The sequence below is a fragment of the Pteronotus mesoamericanus genome, unplaced genomic scaffold (assembly GCF_021234165.1).
Source record: "Pteronotus mesoamericanus isolate MK-2021 breed Mesoamerican mustached bat unplaced genomic scaffold, CSHL_Meso_final scaffold_54, whole genome shotgun sequence".
In the NCBI taxonomy this organism is placed as follows: Eukaryota; Metazoa; Chordata; class Mammalia; order Chiroptera; family Mormoopidae; genus Pteronotus; species Pteronotus mesoamericanus.
Window position 1 is genome coordinate 77,678,853 of NW_026555321.1, and position 23,755 is coordinate 77,702,607.

A 23,755-nucleotide genomic window follows, 5' to 3' on the forward strand; every position below is an offset into this window, starting at 1 on the left:
CCCAAAGGGGAAGCAAATCACATCAGTGAAGAAGTGGAAGGATTAAACACAGTCTGTCACTGTTTAACCTCCCTAACACCTTAACTTTGTTATATGCCCAGGGCTGAGGACTCCGCATTAAGGGGCGGGGGTGGTCAATCCCAGCCACTCTGTTGTCTGTCACCTTAGCTTCACTTGAGTCCTAAAGCTGGACCCAACCAAAACCCTGGTATGAACTCCAACTTTGTAACCTGGGCTGCAAGACCAGAAGCCATTTTTGACCAAAATAATAATTTCTATACCACATACGTGAAAAGACTTAAGATTTAACTTAGCTTTATTTCTGAAAAACAAAAGAAACCAAAACCCAACTAACTTAAGCTCCAATTCCTGATCCAGATATCTTTCAGAGTAGGCAAGAATAAGTATTTAAATTAGAACAACATAAAACCCTGACTGCACCCCAGGCTACTAGGTACCTGCGATGGGATGCATAGTTTCCTGTGACGTGGCCACTTCCATCACATCCTGGCGTTGGGCAGCTGGGTCAACAATACAAAACAATGTAATTAGAGTCGAGTTCATTTCATGGATTCATTTGTTCTGTCTGATTTGTGACAAGGTAGCTTCTCTTTTTCAAGGCCAGCTAACACAGCATAGGACATGCAGAAGCTAGTGAACTGAGAATTTATGTTACATAAGAACGAATAGACTAAAAGAAAACTCATGGCCTTGTTAGTTGTCAGTGCTACATTCAATTTTCTGATTCAAGTAATGTAGGAAAGTGATGTTAAAATGTATGTCCTAGTGATCTTATGAGTCAGTAATCAATGGCATTTATTTCTTCAAAAATATGTTATTAAAATAAATATTGTAAGCCCATGCATTATGATAGTGGCTCTTAGGAATGCCATCACCAACTATATAACAGATTTCAGAAAGGAATTTTTGTTAGTTTTTAAGAGACAGGCAACCTGGTAACTTCATAAACATTTTAGAAACCCTCTGAAAAGGAAGAAAATCTTTGAAAATACTACATATGATTGAAATGTAAACTGATATTTTAGATGAGAAAGTTGCTGACAGTTAGGTAAGAAGTTTAGTTTAAAAGCTTGTGATCAATTTCATTCAAATCTTGAACCCAACAAAGACAATTGCTAATTAGAAATTAACCTAAGCAATAGGCTGTCAAGGCATCTGCCAAAGATCAGAGTCTGTGCCTGTGCACTTTATCTCAGAAGCCGGTCACATTTTGTGCATCTTCTGTGTGTTTTATAAATAACCTAATAGGATCATTATTCTGAGCAGTTTTACATACATACTTAATACGTTCCTCAGTATCTTGGTTATTTATTTTCCTCTGATGCTGCTCAAACGTCGCTAATTTGGAGCGAGCAGATTGACCTCAGCCTACTCAGTGCTATTTGCGGCAGTGTTAATAGTCAGAGGAAGAATCTACGTTATCCATGCTTCTGTGTTTTTCTGATATCCTGCCTAAAGTGAAGGCTTACCCACATGCGCAGAATGCACAATTTACCCTTTTGAAGGGACATTTAGGGGGAAATAGACAACATTCAAGATTTTCTGAAATGTCACCTTCTAGGTATCTTTTTTCCTGTGAGCTACCTTATAATCATTTTCAGGTAATCTAAAGAAACTGTAAGAGTTAGAACATTTCCATCTCTCAGAGAGAAGTGTGATTTTTTGGGGGGCTTGATTGAAGAACTATCTAACTCTTATCCCATCACTTTTATAGATGGGATATCTGAAAGTGTAGAAGCTATAAACACATGTAAACAAGGAAAGAAAAAATGAACAATAATTAACACTTGTGCCAAGTTATTTTGCAAGTGCTATCCACCCACCAAATGGAGAAACAATCTTTTTTGAATATTATTAAAAAATGTTATATATCAAATATCAGAGGGTGAGAGATAGATAGCAATTGTCTGAATTCCCACTTTGGAAACACATTGCCACCTAGTGTTCAAAATGACATTGCAGTTACTTTATTTTATTTCTATTTTTAAATTACTACTACTAATACTGTCAGGATAGATAAAGAAGCGTTAATAACTTTTAAACTAGTCAGCTATAAATTACTTAGTAAATACAATAATAAAATGTGCACTTAATTATCTACTGATTAATTTTTTATGTTTCTTGGTATAAAGAGGTCAAGCAATAAAGAAATAATTGGGGGCAATGTTGTAGTGGGAAAATCTCCTATTTCTGATTCTGATAGCTGGATTTAATTACAAATCTTTAATGAAAAATCTTACACAATAACATTTGTCAATATACTGAGAAGGTTTGCAAGTGAAAGTATTAAAATTAGAGAAAGGAAATTAGGTATTTCCCTCAGTAAGTAGCATTCAAACTTTAAACAAATTTAAGCTAATCAAAAACATCAAAAAATCTTATTTCAGCCAAACAGTTTTTAGGAAGTAATTAAGGTACATTTGTTTATGTGTTAGAAACATAAAACATAAGAAGAACACGATGAAACTGTAAAGCAGTTAGATTTTCACAAAACCAGTATGTCAATAGAGATACATATAAGTGGTATCTATCCACTGAAGCAGTCACCTGTCTATAAAATGAGGGGAGAAACATGAAGGCTCCAGAGAGTTAATTTTCTAAGAATTCATAAATATATTCTAAAAACTGTTCAAAATCTTTTTAGAATCCTTTCTTGTTTGTATTTAGTTTACACCAATAAGAAGTACCCATTACAGCCCTGGCGGGTGTGGCTCAGTGGATTGAGCTCTGGGCTGCAAACCGAAAGGTCTCTGGGGGACTCCCAGTCAGGGCACAGGCCTGGGTTGCAGGTCAGGTCCCCAGCAGGGGGCGCGTGAGAGGCAACCACATGTTGATGTTTCTCTCTTTCTCTCCCTCCCTTCCCTGCACTAAAAATAAATAAATATATATATTTTTTAAAAAGTATCCATTACAAAATAATCACACTTGATTTTTTTCTGTCCCAAATTATAATGCAGATTAGTTATCAATTTATACACTACATTTACTTTGGAATGACTCTGACAATTTCCAAATATCTCCCTTTAAAAGAGAAAAATTGCCATTTTTGAAGATATACAAAGTAATTTGTGGAAAAAAATCCATAAAAAGATTGAAAAATTTGCATAGCTCCAAGAGGTAATAAATATAGAACTGACCTAAGTCACCTCTTGGGAAAATACAGTGTTCAGTGAAGTTCTAGTATGTTTAGTACCATTTATCATGCTACTTGAACTGCCAATCTTCAGGTGAATATTAAACTCATAAGGGAGCATGGTATTTGAGCCAGTAATGTTTTCCTATGTAATCCTTAAAGAATGCAAGATTGCAATTATTTAAAAGTCACTCACATGTCATATGACAAACTAGTGCTGGACTAAGGATGATTTTATTGAACATCTACTATATGTAAGGCCCTGTCTTTGTCAACAACAGCTGAGATGTGTTTCCTGATTTTGAGTCACTCTCTGTGTGGTTAAGGGAATAAGAGGCAGCACAGTAAATATGTACCAACAATGTGGACACGGGAGATAAAAAAAAGTAGAAGAAAGAAGAATATCCTTGCCTTCCTGGGGCCTCCATTCTACTCGGAGAGGCAGACAAAAGAGAATACAGATGAAGCAAAATGTATGTTAGCTAGTAAGTGCTGAAGGAAAAAAGATGTGGAAATGGGGAAAGGGGCCTAAGGGCCAGGGTGGGGCAGGGGGGCTACAGCAGCCACGAAGAATGCTCAGCTGAGTGACTGTTGGGATAAGAGCCAACGGAGGGGAAAGGGCATACAGAGATCTGTGGAAGAGCATTCTGGGCAGAGGAACCAGAAACTGTAAGACCCTGAGGCCTTAGGGGAAAGGCACAGAGAAGAGGGTGGCTGGTGGAGGGGCAGGGCCCTGGGGGAAGGGGAGAGCTTGTTGCCCATGTGAGCTGTTAGAAACGAGTCCTGTGGTCACAACTGGTATAGCCAGCATGGGATTCTTCAGTGTAGTGATGGCTCTAACCCTGAGAATGTGGAGGAGCAAGAGTAGATAGGGGACAGAACAGGTTTCAGGACTGAGCTCTGAGGCAAATTCCCATCTTTAGAGGCTGCACAGGAGTCTATGAATGGGTAACAGGAGAGGTGGGAATAAAGCCCAGGTACGATGTCCTACAAGCCAAGTACGGAAAGCACGTTAGGAGGCAGAAGTGATCAGCTTGGTCAAATCCTGCTGAGAACCAACATCCACATGGGGATTCCCTGGAGAACTTAAGATGGTTTTGGTGGAGCAATGAATAAAAGGCTGTCTGGGGAAGATTCAGGAAGGAAACCGAGTCACACAGTAGCAACAATCTTCTTGAGGAGTTTTGCTGTAAAAGGAAGGAGAGGCAGGAGTTTGGGTTGTAGCTGGGACACGATGAGGGTTTAAAATAACCTTTATTGGAAAAATTTAAACGTTTTATGCAGGATACAGAAAAGAGGGTGCAGATGATGGGGCCTAAGTGGAAGGGTTACACTTTGCTAGGAAAGTTCAGTAATTGGCAGCTTTAAATATACTTGGGTATGAATGTACTTTAATATCTAATCATTTAAACATGGAAAATATTTCTAGTATTTCATTCACTAACTCTCTGACGTTAAACATAACCCAGCTATGGATACTCGCTTAGGATATAAATGGAAAAACCTAACATTCCTTCCTCATCTTTGTGTGAAACGCCCTTCTCTTCCTCTTTTTCCTCCTCCTCCTCCTCCCCTACTAATGTCGTCCCTGTTGTCTCTACCTCTGCTGCATGGTGACAGGGAAGCTCAGGTGGAGAAGGAACTCAGGACGGCCTTCTGTCCTGGCGATGGCCCAGATAAACTCATATCCGCAATGATGTTGTATGAATCACACTCTAAAATCCTAGCAATCAAGAGTCAGAGAGTTTCGGAGTTAATAAAATATGGATGTGTGAGCTGGGCTAAGTCCCCAGATTTAGTCATTACCGCTGCAGTAATTTGGGGGCGTCACCGGCACTCTACCTGCACACACACTTCTCTGACTTTCCTTTCCAACCTCCACATGCCACCTACTGGCTGGCCTCCATCTTTTTTTGAGACTCTTTCCAAAAGATTTGTACAGCCTTTTCTAATTTAACGTCTTTGTACTGCTGGTGGCATCTGATAATATCAAATACCCAGTTTTAGAATTTTCTCAGCATTTAGCTCCCATGACAATTATTACCTTAGTTCCCCTCTTTTAAGTAAACTCATTTCTGTATTCTTTTTTCCTTCTCCAGCAGAATGTATCCTCCAGTTCTGTGCTGACCACTCTGTCCTTTTCTTTCTATACTTTCTCCCTCAACACATCATCTGAATCGCTACATCAACATTTTAGGTGATCTTCCTGACTCCAGACAGTCAGGAAGATCATCTGAACAGCCTGTGAGTGCAGCCTGCCTCGGCATAGTTCTGCACACTGCTCTCCCAAAATACAACACAAATAGTTCGCTTTTCTGCTCAAACACCATGTGACTTGTCCAGGTGAAACCTGCCACCAGGCCACTCTTCTCAGGGGCCTGGCGCTTCCGGAGCCCATGCCTGCACGCCCCCTCTCTCCGGGGCCTGCTGGCCCTCAGGGCTCAGCTCAGGGCCTGCTGCTCCACGAGCTCTGTCCTGTTCCGGGTCCTGACCTCCTGTCTGAGAACTTGGTGGCTGTTCTAACCAGTGCTTACTGCCATTGGGTGCCCTGGTCTTTAAATTCTTCTGAATCATAGAACCCTTTGAGAATGTGATGAAAACCATGAACTCTCTTACCCAAATAGCAATTTGTTTTAAGTTTGAAAAGGTTGGTAGACATCTGAAGCCCTAACTTGGATCCTCTGGAGTCAGTGTATCTCAGGTTAAGAACTTATGCTAAGTGAAATAAACCAGGGGGAAAGGCAAGTACCATATGATCTCACCTATAAGTGGAACCTGACCAACAATACAAAGATGCAAGGAAAATAAGACCAGCAACACTGAAAGGAAAAGAAATCAACAGAGAGAAGAGGGAAGGAGGGAGAGGGGGTGGGGACAAGGAAGGGAAGGGGAAAGTCAAGGAACATATAGCAAGGACTCATGGACAAAACCAAAAAGGAAGAGCTGAGGGAAGGAAGGAGGGAGGGGGCAAGGAAAAGTGGTGGGGGGTAGGCAGAGACAAATGTATTTGAAAAAATAAATTTAAAAAAAAATTAAAATAAATAAATAAATAAATAAATGAACCATGGGGGAAAAAAAACAACTTAAACATTTCTAATTGTTTTATAATCAATTAGACTTTTAATTCTCTTAGCATAAGATCACATCATGTATACTTTTTTTTCCCCCATAATCCTCTTAGCTCTGAGCACAGGTTTAGGTATATATAGAACATTTAACTATCAAATAGTTGAGATTGCCCTAAAACATTCCTAAAACCAGCAATATAAGCCAAGATATTATTAGTCAAAATAATGACCTTGAGTCTCATTTCCAGAATCTCACGGAATATGCCATTTTCGATCACTTACGTGATTAGTTCTTTTTTGAGATCTCTTGTGTGGAGCTTGGGTTTAGGGCTTGGTATAGAGGCCTCTCCAAGAAACTTTTTTTCCTCTAAATTTTCTAGAGAATTCACTGGGTCTTTCTGGAGGAAAAAAAAATACAGAAGCACAGAAGGCATTAGTGAACCCTGGCAAGGCAGCTGTATTTGAGGACATATACCAGGGTCAAATTTGAGGTTTGGCTTAAAGACTTAGCTGAAATTCCTCATAGGATTTGTACACAAAATAAACTACTTTGAATTTTTAAGGTAAATTTCATTAAAATCAAATGAATATAAAAATGCAATGGAAAAATATAATTTTAATTACCTGAGTCTATATTCAAAAACAAAGGAAAAAGGAAGTCTCTGAATTTTTCCAGCAAAAAAAAAAAAAAAAAACTAGACCTTGATTTCAGTTATAAAGGCAAATGCAATTTCTTTCATTACTTGGATAACAATTCAATCAATTATTTACACAAGACCATACAGTGTAAATACATGGGTAAAATATTGCAAGTAAGATTATCCTCAGACCAAATTAATAAAACCTGTTTTGGTACAATTTTTTTTCTTTATATTATTTACAGTGCTAAGTTTTCCATTTTATTTATTACATTTGAAAATAGTAGCAGATAACAATATGCCATTTAAAAAATAAAGAGAAATGGGTACGAGATAATACTTGCTTACTAAAATACAAAGAGAAGTGCTATTTTAGTGGCTGCTTTCATGGAACCTGAAGCAAAATAGATGAATAATGCTTATACTTTTCAAGTTTTGCAGTATGAATGCCTAAAGTGAAGCAATTCTTAATTATAAGATGTGAAACCTAATAATATAACCACCCATTCCATTTGGTGTTATCTGGATTCAGCCCAGCTAGTATTTTCTACTATAATTTATACTCATAAATATCTTGGTTTTGAAAAGTAAATATAAATGCTAAGTCCAGTATTAAGTCCCAATTTGAAATAGTCTTTGTTTTTCTGTTTAGATGCTGAATTTTTCACAAAAGTGGCATAAAAGAGGCATTTTTTAATTTTTTAATGATAAAGATAATTGAGAACAAAATATCTCTAAGAAGACATTAAAATTTATAGACAAACACGTGAAGGTTATCAGCTGTTGTTTGCCTGCTGAATCTGTACATTATAGAAAGTTAGAGAATGAGAGACTTAAATCAGTTATGAGAGTTTGTTATTTGACTAAAATGCATATAAAATAATAACCCAGAATATATAACATTTAATTTGATATAGTGATATGTAGTAATTTTTTAATAAGATGATTTTATTGGCTATGATTTTTTAAATATTTTGTAACTTTTCTTTTTAAAAAAGATTTTATTTATTTTAAGAGAGAGGGGAAGGGAGGTAGAAAGAGGTAAACATCAATGCGTGGTTGCCTCTCAATGCACCCCCTACTCGGGACCTGTCTCGCAACCCAGGCATGTGCCCTGACTGGGAATTGAACCAGCGACCCTTTGGTTCACAGGCTAGCACTCAATCCACTGAGCCACACCAGCCAGGGCATTTAACTTCTTTTAAAAACTATAGAATCTTATGTATGTTATTCCATTATAAAATAATTGCTCAGCATGTTGCCCCTAAAACACTTGCAGAGAGCATAGGTATTAAAATACAGGTGATCATCACTAAGAAAATTCTTAATTTTGTTATAGCAGCATTTTATATTGGACAAGTTCCTAAAGACCTATTAAAAATAAGTTAATATGATTTATATGTTTTTTTCCAAAATATAAAGTATCATTTAATAAAAATATTATTTTCAAAAGTATTATTTTGAAAATAATTTTATCCTATGGCTATGTAAGTGAGAATGTGGCCTAGATGTGTGTGTTTAGAGAGTACATGGGCTCAGTGAAATTCCTCTAATGTACAGATGGAAGTTTATATTGATTTCAGTAAAGACCAGAACATAATGGTAACATGAATAACAGATAATAGCATCTGGCACTTTTAACATTTTAAGCCCTGAAATCTTTGGAGTACTGACAGTTGAATGAAACTGACAGCCCTAGTTATTTCTCAGTACTTTCCTTTTGAGATATTTTGAGATTTTTCCAGATTCAGGATTCTTTTTTTAGGGGGCATCTGGACAGGCTATTTTACTGAGAGAGACAGACAATATTTTCTGAAAATTACCACCAAAATTAAGCAACTGTTGTGCATATGAGCTAGGTAACAATGAATTAGAAATAATGGTTCAATTTCTGTACATTGGTGTGTATGTACATGTATGTGTGTCATGTGGGGTGGGGGTGGGGAAGCAGTGGAGATGGCAACAAGGATGGAGGTGCGGGAGCAGAAACAGGCCACAAGTCAGTCTTCAGTATATCTCCTGGGCCATGAGCAACCACCCAGGAAAGCACATTGGAAATGGCAAGAATGGACAAGTCCCTTTAATTTGTTGTGTGGTCACATTTTGTAGATCTGGTTCCTGTTCTGAGAAGTACTGTAGTTCACTGTTGACTTCACTAACCTTGCCACCTACAATTTCTTCATTATTCTCTTTTCTTCCTAATTTTTTTCAATATTCTGTAGTCTCCATTTTTCTGTGTATTTTTTTCTTTGTTTCTCTTTACTTTCTCTCTTCTTTTTCTTTGCTTTACGGAAGCCTATGTCCATTAATTAATTTCTATATGACCAAAGACCAACAACTTTACCTCCTTGAGCCTCAATTTTCTCCTCTACAAACTTTGATAATAATCTTGCTTCTCAGTATAAAGATCCCTTATTTTTATTTTTACTGAACATGATATCCCTTTGATACCTTCATCATGAGGACATTGAATGCAATCTACTTTTTCAAAATAATACCTATCAAATATCACACTTCTCATTTTCAAGATTCAGAACAGGATATAAAAAATAGTTTGTTAGTTGATTACCTTGGCATGGGTGAAGAAACAAAGAATAAAAGGTGAGAAAATATACTTGAGGGTTGCAATGATCCAGAAGCACTCGTGTCTGTTCCCATGGGGAATGGGTACAGGCATGACTCACAAATGCCAGGTAATTGTGGCAATAAACATTAAGCTTAAAAAATATTGTGTCAACTCAAACCCAGGGCAGCACTTTGACTTCAAGAACTCACTTAGCATCTCCAAATTCTTGTTTCTATTCTTAGTGACATTGAATTTGCACACACTTTCTAAATTCCAGGTTTTAGGTTATTTACCATATGTCACCATGTATAATGCACACCCACATTTTTGCCCAAACTTGCAGGAAAAAGAATCTTTTGCTTTAATTTTTTAATTCAATTTTTAATTTATTTATATTTAGATACTTGTTTTTTGTATTATAAAGGAGTTTTAGCATTTATTTTTTAACATATGGTACAAAAATTTTATGTTAACAAGTAATTACAAAACACAAGAACAGATGCAAGGTATTTCAGGTACTACCCATTTATAATATGCATCCTTATTTTTCCCTCAAAATTTTGGGCAAAAAAAGTCTGCATTTTACAAGGCAAAATATGGTGAGTTGCAAATTGTACCAGTAAAAGTCTGTACTATCAGACCTAAAGTAAGTAAGCCAATCTGAAAAGAGTAGAAATCTAATCTAAATAAGTCCATTCCCCCCCGCCCATGAATTTTCCAGAAAATAAAACATGATCATAGATATATAAGCCTTAGACAAGAACATACTTCTGCTAAATCCATAAAGCTGCCAAGGTGAATCCCCATTTTTTTGGAATTATACAAAAATGAGATTGGAAAGCAAAGATAAAATATTTGTTACAAGACCTCATTTTCTGACTGAGTGACAAGAAGTATAGCCATGGGACTCCCTGAGATACTAACTAGACCCCAAATGGGAGGAGTATCTCAGAATATAAAGGGCATAATGTTGACTTTGTTGCTGAGGGCACATAATTATAACTAGTGTCAAACAACACAAGATCCACTTGTCCAAAATTTGCTTCATTATGAGACAGGGCTGAATCCATATGTCTGAATATACAAATAGAAAAATTTCTGGTGAACATTAATGATGGTCCATTTACAACACAGTCACAAGGATGAGGACAGGAAGCCTAAGTCCCACCCTGCACATGGCCTTGAGATACTTTCAAACATCATGAATTTTATCCCGGCAGGATTCATCCAAGAATGATTCATTTATGTTTACTTTGGAAAGCACTGTGCTTCATGTGACTTATGACTTTTACTGAACTCCCAATGACAGATCTTGTAACTCAGATCAGGATTCATACTAGTGGCAGGGGGGTGGGGGGTGGGATATGTCACAATCCCATCAGCAATTGACTGGCTGGAGGTTAAGCAGACTTGTGAATTGGAGAGCAACCCCATCCCTGTTTTCTGAACTGACTTGTATGGAGTGGGATTGAATGAACAATCTTGGTGTCATTGTGATTGTGCTAGACCAATTAATATGTACATCAACAGATTTCTGGGTTATAAAAATAGATGGAAGCCAGCTAGGTGTAACTTTTGTTCTTCTGCACACGCCTGAAGTGGTGGGGGCAGGGGGGAACGTGGTAGAGGGAAGGAACACTTTTGCCAGTTTGTGGTCATCACTTGAAGAAAACCAACTTTTTATATTTTATTATACTTTATCAGTTTTATATTTTATTAAAGTCAAGCATATATTATTTTAAGAAATGGTTCTTCTAAAGTATGATTATGATAGATCAAGACCATCCCTCAATACTTTAGGTAAAATTTTAAAGGGCGAGCAGAATCAAGTCACTGAGACAAGTATGACGGAACCTAATCAGAAGCTACTGCCGTATCAATTTCCCTCTCCCTTCCTGTGCTGGTGACACAGAGCATGCTGTGGGTCCTGGGAGGACTCCTCCAGGAGCCTGTCCCCAGTGGTGCCACACAGAGTTGGCTATTCCCTCCTTTGTACTGTGTGTGCCTGCTCATGCTCTATTTATCAGTGTAATTGGTTATGTGTTAGTCCTCAATTAGATTGAGCACACATGTGGTGGAATAATGTCCTATGTGGTGCTGCATCCTCAGGACCTATCTTTCTGCCTGGACATAGAGATTACTGCCAATGAACATGTGCTCCAGGGAGGAAGAAGGAAGGAGGGAAGGGAAGAAGGAAGGAGGGAAGGAAAGAAGGAAGGAGGGAAGGGAAGAAGGAAGGAGGGAAGGAAAGAAGGAAGGAGGGAAGGAAAGAAGGAAGGAAAGGAAAGGGAAGGAAAGGAGGGAGGAGGGAGGGAGAGGGTAGGATAGAGAATTGCAAACAGTTCAATCTTGTGATCACTACTGTTTATGTTGACTTATGCTCTGAGATGTTAAAACATATGCTAAAATCAAATTAGTCTTCCCCCAAAGTCTCTGAACTTCAAAAAGCTGAAAAGGATGGCTATTCCAGTTCTTTAAACATGTATAGTGGCAAGTATCAATAACTTTCCTGACAAAAAAGAAAAACAGAATCACTTACTGTAATAATTAGGGTCACATTTGCAATGATATAGAGTCTAAACCACAGAGGGTTCTGTCCATGAATTTTTTTTTGAATGACACTAAGTCATGCTAATCAGGCCAAGCCAGGTGGCTCAAACTGTGGAGATGAAGGCTACATGAATTTCTGCACAGTCACAACACCTGGCGTTCAGGAGTAAAACCACTTTCAGGATAACCAAATATGTAAATGCATCTCCTTGACTTTGGGATTGAGACGATTCAGTCATCTAGCGGTTGTGATCCAATACCTTAGTAATGATCCTGTACAGTTGTGCCTCAGGATCTTCAGGGGATTGGTTCCAGGACCCTCTTGAATAACAAAATCAATTCAGTCCCTTATATAAAATGGCATGGTATTTGCATATAACCTACATACCTTATAAATGCAATGTAAATAGTTGTGATACCATCTTGTATAGTGACTAATGACAAGGAAAAAATGTCTGTACATGTTCAGTACATATGCAATCACTGTAGGTTTAACTACAAAGCACATGTAAGCAACAATGTAACTTTTTTCCTGAGTATTTTCAACACCCAGCTGTTGAATCTGCAGATGCAAAATCTATGGGTAAAGAAGACTGACTACACAGTTTTGCTAACACAGTTCCTTCACAAACCAAGTAAATAAATTTGACATAATTCTTATTTGTCCCTGAATTGACTTTATCTTCTATTTTGTTTCAGAAAGAATTTGTACACTGGCATTTCCTTGTTGAGTGATACATTGTCCCTTACAGGCAGCTGTATCTGAAGGAATAAATAATATGATCTCTCATGCATTGCATGCAATTGTAGCCATAATGGGGATAAAATTCACAATAATAACATATCACTTTAGGCAAGTGAAAGGAAAAGCTGGATTCATTTATAAATTTCCTCTGAAATACAAAATTATCACTTTGCCAAAATCTAAAATAAGGTATAGAATAATGTATTATCTAAACAGCAATGTGAAAAATAATTTAGGAGGAAAAAGACTAATAAAACTCTTTAATCATGCTATCTTAAATTTATTGACATATCAAAACAATACCTCTTTCTCCTCCTCTGTCTTCCCATGAGTTTTGCTATAGTTGATGGGAGCATCCCAGCCCTCTTGATCACAGAGAGCCTGATAGAACGCTGCATTGACCAAAATGCTGCTTGTTTTGAATGGAGAAGAGGAAGGAGTTGGAATAGAAGTGTTAGAGGAAGTTAGGGGTACAGCTTTGTCCAGGATTCGATTTTTTTTCATGCTTAAGTCCAATGTGCCATTTTCATCCACTTCTATCTCGGCTCCCTGGTATACATAGGAAAGAGAAAAACATTTAAGCAGTTTGCAGTTATACCCTAGCCATGTGGGGCTTTTAAGGGATAATTTTAAATGCAAGCTTTTATGTAAGTGTATCTGATTTTAAATCTAGCTTTCCGATTTGCTTTGGTTAATGTTCAGTTCTTAGGCAGACTTTTAAGAGCAACCTCATTAATGAGCTTCATGGTTCTGGGTTTAAACAAAGTAAACCTAATATAAATAAGATGTTTCAAGTACTAAATATATTGGCTAAACCTGTTATATATGTTTTAAAGTTTAGCTTTAAGTCTTTCTTCCTAGCCTTCAGATTATCGCTCCCAATTCATCATTTAAAGCATTAATACTTGACTTTATAAAAAGGCACAATAGTACTCCCTGCCCCCAAATCACAATATTAATCTAACATGAGAAATATGCAACAGTAACCGACTGGAAGAGAATTTTTATTGGAATGTTAGATGAATATAAAAGTAACATTTTACATTGGGTTACTTGAACCATAAAAGCTTTGTTAAATTGTGGGGGGCAGCATGCAAACCCTAATTCATTCTGGGAGCCCTTGTGTAGCAGCTGCCAGCATGACCACTCAGGGTTTAAGTTCTACAGTAAAACCTTCAGAATACAAGTGATTATTTTCCAGATAGTATAAGACTTAAAACTAATCTCCTCACAACATTTCTTTTTGGGATACGTTTGGCTAATTTTTTTTTTTTTTTTTTTTTTTGCTTTTAAAGTACATGTGCCAACAAACTGCCCATGTGTTCTGGATATTCTGCAGGGTACATGCCATAGAATGGTTTCTATGGCCTCAGAAATTTTGAATATTGCCAGGCAATTACTCCCAGAATTTGGGATAACATGCTTGTCATTTCCCTAAGTGGGTCAAATGAATGAATGCCTTCCTGATATTTTTGCTGTCATCTGTTAATTCACATTTAACTTCTGGACAACTTCTCTACCTTTTCTTCTTTAGGCTGGCAAAGCAGGAGTCATCTTTGAATATTTTGGCAAGATCCCTAACGTGCGTGGTCACTGGCAGTTACTTCCCAGGGGATTTATTTTAACTCCCCATTTACACTGTGCCTTCCCCTCCCCAACAATCTCACCCCTGCGCCAAGAGCTGCCACTGAGGTGCAGGCCACAGTAGCTGAGCTCAGTGCTTGCTCATTGCCTGCTCCTGATTTAGAAAATAAAAGCACACCTTCTGTTTGCCTGTTTGAACTACAAAGTCCCTATTTTCAGTCTCTCAGTCTATGAGATAGATATGCTTTATTGTATTTGTGGGAGGTAAATACACTTCTAATATGTTTGTACTGAGATGCTTTGGCCATATCTTTCTGTCCGTTTTAGTAAATAGTTTAATCTCCTGTGATAGTTTTAAGCCCTGAATTTGACCATACAGCTTATCCAGGATAATAACTTAGTAACCACAACATCTTATGCCATCTGTATAATATCAAATACATTTTTATACCAGTATTAATAAACCTTAGTTACAAATACTCAAGATATTAACCATATCAGTGCCGTGTGCTCTATGATATAACAATCTATTCTGTCCTGAGCATATAAAAAAAAATTATTGGCTTCATAGCTGATGTGTAACTATAGCAATGAAACAAAGCTATAGTAATCAAGTTTAATAACCAATGTAAAGTAAAATGCTGAATACCATAGTTGCTGACATTTTTCATAAAAAAATAAAAACTTGGGTTAAGAACGCACAACCAACATTCACATAAAATTCCAGACCTCTGTGACAGATGGCTTAGGAAAAGGAAGCCATGTGACTGGGCTGCAGAGTTTTATAGTACAAAACCCATAAATAGTGCAGATTTGATCTTGCTGAAAAAATATCAATTATTCTAAGGCAACATTAATATATATTTTAGTTTTTACAGGAAAAAAGTCCCAAATATTAAATTTTTTAAAAATTAGAATTGTTAAGAGTATACATCTTAAGTAATTATGTGTTGATTGAAAAAAAATCACTCCTAATGTTTGAAAGAGGTACTTTTCTATAGCCTGAGCCCCATCCGGCTGCTCCGAGCACCTGACTTGACTGGGAGAGAGCACGTTTGGGCAACAGGGTACAGATGGGCTTTAAGTGAGTGCACAGATGCATTCAACAATTACACACAGTACCAGAGAAGGGTCCCTTTCTGCCCATAGATGGGTGGATCACACGTTTACTGCATGGATTTTTACTGAGGGCAGTATCAATAGATATCACTTCTCTTCAGTGCTTGAAAATCCAAATGGCAAGATTAAAAAAGGGCGTGGGGGTCAGTAAGGGAGGGGGCCATAGGAGGAGAAGGATATAGCTCTACAACCTAAATGGAGCCCCACCCCCAGATTTCAAATATTCTGATTTCTCAAAGTGCTCTTTGGGATCCTTATTTTAATCACTGAGTTTAATTTTTAATTATTGAGGATAGGCATAAGTCTAACACTGTTCATGAACTTTCCAACTTCGGAACACATCAAAGACCATCTATCTATTTCAGCAACTTTCAAGTTACAGATGTTACCTACAATTTATTTATTTATTCATTAAATTGCTGATAAAACATTTGATATTTTCAAGGTACTATATTTTGAAAAAAAAGAAAATTGAAAAAATATATTGTTTCTGCCTCCAAGGAGCTTATTTTATGTATGTTAGAATTTTGTAGTAAAAGGTAATTTAATAAATATGCTATAAATTACTAAACTGAGAATTGAGATAATTATTCATTATAATTGTTATCTGTACTATAAAATAAGAAGTGTCTCAGTTGTTCACCAACAGAGGAATAATTACTGATATTATGCTATGTGTATTTAATGACACATTATGCGACCAGTAAAATAATAATTATGAGGACTTCGTAGCAACATGGAAAAGACATATCATCATCTATCACTGAAAGCAGGAAACAACCTGGCATATCTACTATGCTTATCATAGGAAAAATAGATAAAAAATTGTTTCCTGAAGAGGAAAAAAGGAAAATACAGAAATAATTGTACTTATGTTTAGAGGATAGGTTTGTGGCTATTTCCTCCAAAATTTTCCAGACAAATGATAATATTGCATGGTTGCAACAATTAAAAATCTTACCACACATTAAAGATGGTGAAGCTAGGGATAACAAAATCCTAAGTTTTATCTTTAATATTCTGATTATGAAAATTATTAATTTTCAAAACATGGGTAGGATAAGTCAACATTATTTTCCTTATTTGGCAAGTTTTCTATTAATACAAGATTGGTTATCCACCATCTTTTCCTTTTTGACTTGGTTAAAAGGCCTGCAAAATGAAATGCCCCTTAGCCTAGGTTTCTGCTGGAATTAGCCCCTTGTTTTCACGTCTTGACTCATGGTCTTTATTCTTGCTTCAGGGTATTTGTTTGGGAAGTATGTTTTTATGCTTGAAAGCTATCTAAAATATGTTTTCAAGGCAGACAGGGCATTACCAATAAGCAACAACAATAAAAAGAAAATATCTAATTCTTTCTAAATAGTAACTGAGTATTAAAACAACTATATTAAGAGTATAAACTTATAAAATGTACTAAGTATAAATAGAATGATGGAATTCAGAGGAGAAATAACTGTCTTCCATAAGGTATAATATTAAAATGAAATTTCCCAAAAATGTTTACTTGGGAAAGGTATAAAATTAAAATGGAATTTCCTAAAAATCTTTGTCTGAGAATTGGATTCAGAGTCAGTAAAAACTATTGGGGGGGCAGCAACCTGAATGCCACACAGCGACAAGATCTTTAAAAAGATATGAAGTGTAATAGGTGTCAATTCAAATTTCAGCTCCAACATTTATAGCTGTACCACTAGCAGTGAATTATTTAATATTCCTGTACTACTGTTTCTTCATCTACAAAAAGAAACAATAATATCTGCTTTACAGAGTTTCTAGAAAAATTAAAGAGGATTAATGTGGGCAACATATTTATAGTATCTGGTACTTAGTAGGTATTTAATTAATGACAACTAATAATAAGAATGTGATTGTGTTTTTGTGCACAGAGGTAAAGTACCAGTTATTAAATATTTATTTTCCTACACATGTAATAATTGGTTCCTTGAAATCCTTGACCTGATTGCTTTGAAACATTTGACTTACAGTATATGGTATAAAGTTACTGAAAATGCTGCTTTGGATTCTAACCATCCTGAGAGCCTCCTGGCTATTTCTGATATCAGGCAGCAAGAATGACAATGTGATATCATGTTGTTTCTAGGTCTTGTTCAAGCACAAAACAGACTTTGAACTTTAAACATTTCAAGCAAGTGTCATTTTTTTGTTTTCTTTTAAGGCACACTGTACATATGTCACTTTGTCTGAACAGGTGGGGAAAACACCAAAACAAACAACAGAATGCTTGGCAAGCAGCAGCGATTAGGATAAAGATAGACTGTGCAGTGTTTCTACCTCTGTTGATGAGGGTGGGAGGAAGGAAGGAAAATGGGGAGTGTCTCTGACACGTGCTGGCACATGCTCGCACGCGGCTGGAGGACCGCGCTCAGCAAACTCAGCAAGCCCAGGATGCTCTCTGTGCTTGCTGCCCATTTTCACTGAATTCTCTGCTCAAATCAGTAGCAACAGTAGTCAGACTAAAAGGGAAGTGTTTGAAGCTGAGGTCCATGTATGCTTTATAAACTCATATGAATTCCAAATTAAAATGAAGGGCATCATATAAATCTTAGAACAAACAAAAAGCATTAGAATCGAAAGAGGGCTCATATCTCAGATAAATTTACTTTTAACTACAGGATCTGGCACAAATAATGCCCCTTTTTTATTACAAAATCTTTCATTACAAAATTACAAGCATGTAATTCTGTAACATAACAATATCACACTCAAGCACACCATATGACATTTTAGGTGAAATGTTCAAACGCTGTCCATCTTGTGTGAGACATTCACATACAAAACCACACTCAAACAAGCCTTACTTCTGCCGGACCCTGTATTATAATTATCTACTAAATATTGATATAATTTTTTTCTCCTGACTTGTTTCCTCAAAAAAGATACTTAAAATACATACAGGTGATTTTTGGCAGCATAGATGTGTTATGTTCATACCAGATTGCATTTTAATGAATAATCTCTTTGAAGATTATATTCAGGACATAACAGACTTGAGTTTGGGCAGTGATGTTAGCACTGACATCCTCAGCGCAGGGTTGGGATGTGGCTGATGAAGGGCGTGCTTTAAGTGTTACAGCTGCCTGGGGTTGAGAAACTTCAGAAAGAAAAAAACACTCTAGCATATCCATATCATCCTTCATTGCTTTTAGTGTGTAGGTACTCAGAGCTCTCTCGCCTCTCTGAAATCAGCCTCTGCTTTTATTATCTTTCATAGGAGTAGGGATTTTGGAAATCACAAATTCAGAACGCCCATTAAACTTGGAGACAGTTGAGAGCTTGCATATACCATGAAAAGAAAATCTATATTAGCCTCAAGAAGTGAATATGAATGCAATTTTAAGGTTAATATCCTTAGGATAGATTTTTAAAAAGTTGTGGCTAGGTGATATCATGATCTGTAATTTTGTTCTCTTATTGGCCTCTTTAAGCTACTTCAGAGAATCTGATTATGTAAAAGAAAAGACTGGATGAAGACTGAAGGAAAATAAGATATTAGCTCTCACCCAAGTTCTTTTCAAGTTCTCTGCAAAGCCACTCATACCACCCTTGAACAAGAGGAACATTACTTCTGGAAACTTAGCCTTCTACCTGGAACAACCACTTTTTTTTCATCCTGCTTTGTCTGAAAGCTCCTTGAAAGCAGGGTCTGTGATGGAATCTAACCTGGGCTTGAACAGTGCAGTACAGCTAAAAGTCTATCTGCCAAAATATCTCTCTGGTATATCAAAAATGCTTGGCTATAGAAGTCAAGAGTAAGGAAAAACTACATGTCTGCATTCCTGTTCTAAGTAGGCAACTCAGGAGATCTACGGATTTTTTGCTACCAGTAGTAAACATACCAACAACCTGCCATGCAGGAAAAAAAAATCATAGTGGCAAAAGATTCAGGTGCTCAATGTGGAGGGGAAGATTGTTTATACTTAATCCAATGTTAAGTAAAAGCCACAGAGCAAAGACCGGCAATAGAAATGACCCACATTTGGCACTGGTTGATCAGAGGCTATTTTTCAGGGTTACTTTGGCTTTCTCTCTTTTTTTGCTACAGTAATTATTTTTTGTGGTTTTGGGAACTTATGAGGTTCTCTTCTATGTTCAGAAAATAGGATCCAACACAGACAGAATTCTACAAATCATTAGAGTTGTGTGCAAATGTGCACCTAGAAGAAAGATTCTACACAAAGTGACATTGTAGGTGTCATATTTATCCTGTTTTAACAACCACTATGTCAAACAAGATTATTTCCATGGGGAAATGGTTTTAAAGCTGTCAGAAAAACAAACTCCTGCTAAAAGTCTATCTGTGTACTTCCTATCTCTTCCATCTTCATCCTGACATCCATGATTTGGCTTCTGCAGTTAGGACTTGGTTGGCAGCTTGGAGGCTGAGACCCGCAGTAAAGCTCCTGTCCTTGGGCAGGTGTATCTGCTCCACAGGGCAACACTGGCTCACAGAGTGCTCCCAAAAGGGGCATAAGAACATACACAGGAAGTTGATCACTGGAATTTTTGAAATAAGGCAATTTAACAGTCACTTATCTGATCAAAAATGTGTTTTTAAAAGAGAAACACATATACTGATAAGAGAAAATGTTCGCAATTTTAGTCATCTTCATTTGATTCATTGTTTGGCTTCAGCAATTAATAGAACATGGAGTATATCAGGGATAAAAGAATTCTGAGGCACAAAATATATCTATATGCACAAATGGAAAGCATTCAACCTAGAATCATTTACTCAAGTGATTTAACAGCACTGATGATGATAATATTGGTACTGTTATTTTCATAGAACAGCCTATACAAACAAACAACAAAGCACTAAGAAGGAAGATATTTTAATATTTCCTCGACTAGCTGCATATTAGAGTATCTCTTTAAAAAGGAAAAATTTGGTCAGGTTTTAATAATAAATTTTAAAATAAATAAAATTGCATTTTAAAGTACTCTAGATCATTTATGCATGTAAATAATTTCTGATGTGGATTCCTTTGAATTTGGATAACTTTGTATTTTTTTAGAGGAAGTGCTTTTCTTTGTTTAAGAACCTCATTTGTTTAAACATTGTTTTTGAGTGATTTTTGGCCACCAACTCTTCCTGGGGTTTACTTGGCTCAGATTTGTCCAGAAGCTAATTCTGATTCTTCTGTCAAATGCTCTACAGCACTGTGTTCCCGCTCTCCTGAAGGCCTGGCAGCCTCAGGTGAGCAGCTGACCATACCAGGGATGGGGCTGCGCTTAAAGGGAAAAGCAGGTTTATCTTTATCCTTTAATCACCTGAGTCTTGGGGTTAGAGTTTAACCCAAGGCATCTTCCACTTAAAGCAGGGTTAAAATCTTTTCCCCAAATAAGCCTGCACACTTTATTTCAGCCATCCAGGTAGTGAAGTGGTTTATTTTAACTGAGCCTTCTGTGTAGATGGGGCTTACTGGCTCTGGCTGATGCCAGGCACAGTCCTACCCTCCCTCTGGGGAGGGTCACTGTTACTGTGCAGCCTGATCTACCCTCCTCCTCAAAAGGCAGGGCATGGAGGGGGGTCTGTGTTTCTTGTTTTCATCAAGGTATTGTAAACATGGAGGTAGACTTCTCATCATTAGTCAGAAAGGTGAGATTTTTAGAGAAATATGATTAACTTCTGAGGTTTCAGAAACTTCACAGAAGTAGGTTTTGAATGCCCTAGGTCCTGAAGTCCCCCTGAACCCTCTCGTTGATGTAAACTGTCCAGGTTTTTCTGTGTGTCCTAGGAAAATGCTGCAGCAACTTAGGCTAGCCATCGCGTGCAATAGTAAATTTTCATGAGTCAATTTTGCAAGTGTTTTACAAGTCACTGTTTAATCAAACATTTCCTACCATCTTTGATTTGCAGCCGGCAGAAAGCTTCCATTGTTCAGACTGATTTGAATGGCAATCCTCTTTTCTTGTGTGCCAAACTCCTCAAACAAACAAATAGGTTTGAAAGCTATAAATCTCCCAAAACAGTCTCCATAGTTCACTCTTCCCCCAACTTTGGATATACCACCTTCAAGAACAGCCACACTTTCACCCCTCCATGAACCCACCAAGCTCATCCCTGTCAGTGTCCTCTGAGCCTCTTCCTAAGACAAGGAGGGGATGTGCTTTAGGGGTGGAAGCGGCATGGTAATGAACGTGGTTAGGAACATGAAAGGCAGTTTATTCTCACGGTTCAGTCACTGGCCCACCCTCCAGGCTCTTGGACTGGCCTACCTTGGCATGCAGGCTCTGTGGTTTGTTGGAGAGGATGTCTGCAGCTTCCCTGCAGCGGGTGGAAAGGTTCAGGATGGCAGCAGCTGCTGCTATGTGGGTGTCTTCACTACATTGACCGTAGCTATAAGAGCTGGCACGGCAAGGGCTCTGTGTGTGGGCGCCTGCACTAGGCAGTCGATTAGGAAATTTCCCTGGATTTGAAAAATGCTTTGCTGTTGAAAAGAGATTTGATTAGCAATTGCATGTATGTGGTTTTAGTCATTAAATAGATTTGTTTTAAAGATATAACTTCTTGCATTAAAATATGTGAAGAATAAATTAAAACATGATCCATTATGCACTGGTACATTAAATGAAGGTTATTCAGATTGGTTTTCACAGAAGTTCACAGATCAAATGATGTGATTGTTGGGAAAAATGCACATTCTCTTAATATTTTTTTTGTATTTATACTTCTTATGACAAAAACTCCATAGTTAACGTTATGGGGCAGGTGCACTGGCAGCATTTGTAACAAAAATTGTATATTAAAAACCACACTAAAGAAAACACATCAGGGACTACAGAGGCTTAAGGCTTGTACATCTCTAAGCTGCGTATATGTGAGAACCACTATTTCAGTACAGGGGAAAAAATATCTTTTCAATATTTGTTTTCACAATAACAAGTTATATTTAGATGTGGAATTGCATTTTTATTATTTGATACACAGGTTTGCCTTGTAGCTAAACCAGTAGAAGTTGTTCTCCATCCAACTAGATGCAACTAAATAGATGGCAGAGTCTTTAATGAGCTGGCATTTTGCATATTCAGGTAGAGCACAATGAGTAAAGGACGGGGAAAATGTTCTCAAGGTGAACAGAAAGGCAATTTAGATATCAAGGCTGAGTTTCTGTTTTATGTTTCTGTTGTGGGTACCAAGGCATTGCTGAGAGATAGAATTAAAACATATTTCTCTTCACTCTGGGTGTTTGTAAATATCACTCGAGGTTATGAGAAAAACAACCAAGATTTAATATGGGATCATATAAAGGCATTTAGTTATTTATTTTGCTATAAGTATTGTTTACTTTAAATATTTGATTATTATTTTCATAAGACAAAGTTTGAAACATTACCAAATGCTATCCCTATGGAAAATATGAAAATGTCACTGAGTATTTCACATTTTTAAACAAATACTTATATTATATGAGTATATAGATTGTTCTTATCAACTAGCTTTACCAGGATTAAACATGTTTACATTTTGTATATTTTTTAATAAAACTATGAAACTGTACATAAAATTGTGTAGACAGGTAGGTACAAAACACAGGTTTTTAGTGGTTACTTATGCTGGCTGGGACCTATTTTTTGGTTTTGAATGGGTAAAATATCTTTTGGAGTTTAATGTACTTGTTGATGGGCAAACTCCTTTCAAGTCTGTTTTTATCCACTGTTGGGCTTTATACAGCACTCTAGTTCTTTGAAAGAAGAGATCGATATCACAGAATAAAGCAAATATCCTGTGTTCTAAGAGCACTCAATCTAGGTAAGTAGGTGTGAGACCAAAGAAATTCCATAGAATTATAAAATGTTGTGTAAAATTCATGGTCTATGGAGGACTCAAAGTGGGAAGTTATTTCACTTCTTCCCTTATGATTAAGTTACCATAATGCAGAAATCATTCCTGGCTTTATTGCCAATGTTTCTTTTCTCTCCTTTTCATTAGAATATTCAAGGACTCTAAACAACTTGGAAAAAAAATGTGTTAGTAAAAACACCAAGTTTTATATGGTATAGCATCTTTGAGTTATGAACACATCTTCTATAAAGATATGTTAGCATTAGAGTATTAACACATTTTAAATGTTTCTATATAAATTCTTAAGTTTGTGGATAAACATCTCCATAGCCACACATGTTTTTCTAGTAAAATCCTGATTTCTGAGTTGTGTTTCTTAGACTTTTCCCTTTTTTTCCTACTCTCAGTCTGAACACTTTTGATGAATTTAGTAATGTTTTAAGTAGTATTTCAATACTTAACCTATTAATTTCCATAATCTCACTATAAATCCAAATTAATTTAATAGCTATTACAGTTTT

The 23,755-nt window shown here is 36.8% G+C and overlaps 1 protein-coding gene across 5 annotated transcripts in view; it reads right to left on the minus strand.

Moving 5' to 3' along the window:
• ST18 (ST18 C2H2C-type zinc finger transcription factor) overlaps positions 1–23,755 on the minus strand; it is a 147,894-nt gene that overhangs the window by 21,498 nt on the left and 102,641 nt on the right. For all 5 annotated transcript variants that reach the window (XM_054595017.1, XM_054595020.1, XM_054595016.1 and 2 more), the window contains 4 exons: positions 21,668–21,879; positions 13,025–13,270; positions 6,505–6,620; positions 459–521 (listed from right to left, as the gene is read on the minus strand). In XM_054595017.1, coding sequence (XP_054450992.1) covers positions 459–521; positions 6,505–6,620; positions 13,025–13,270; positions 21,668–21,879 — 637 coding nt within the window. The remainder of the gene's footprint in view (positions 1–458; positions 522–6,504; positions 6,621–13,024; positions 13,271–21,667; positions 21,880–23,755) is intronic.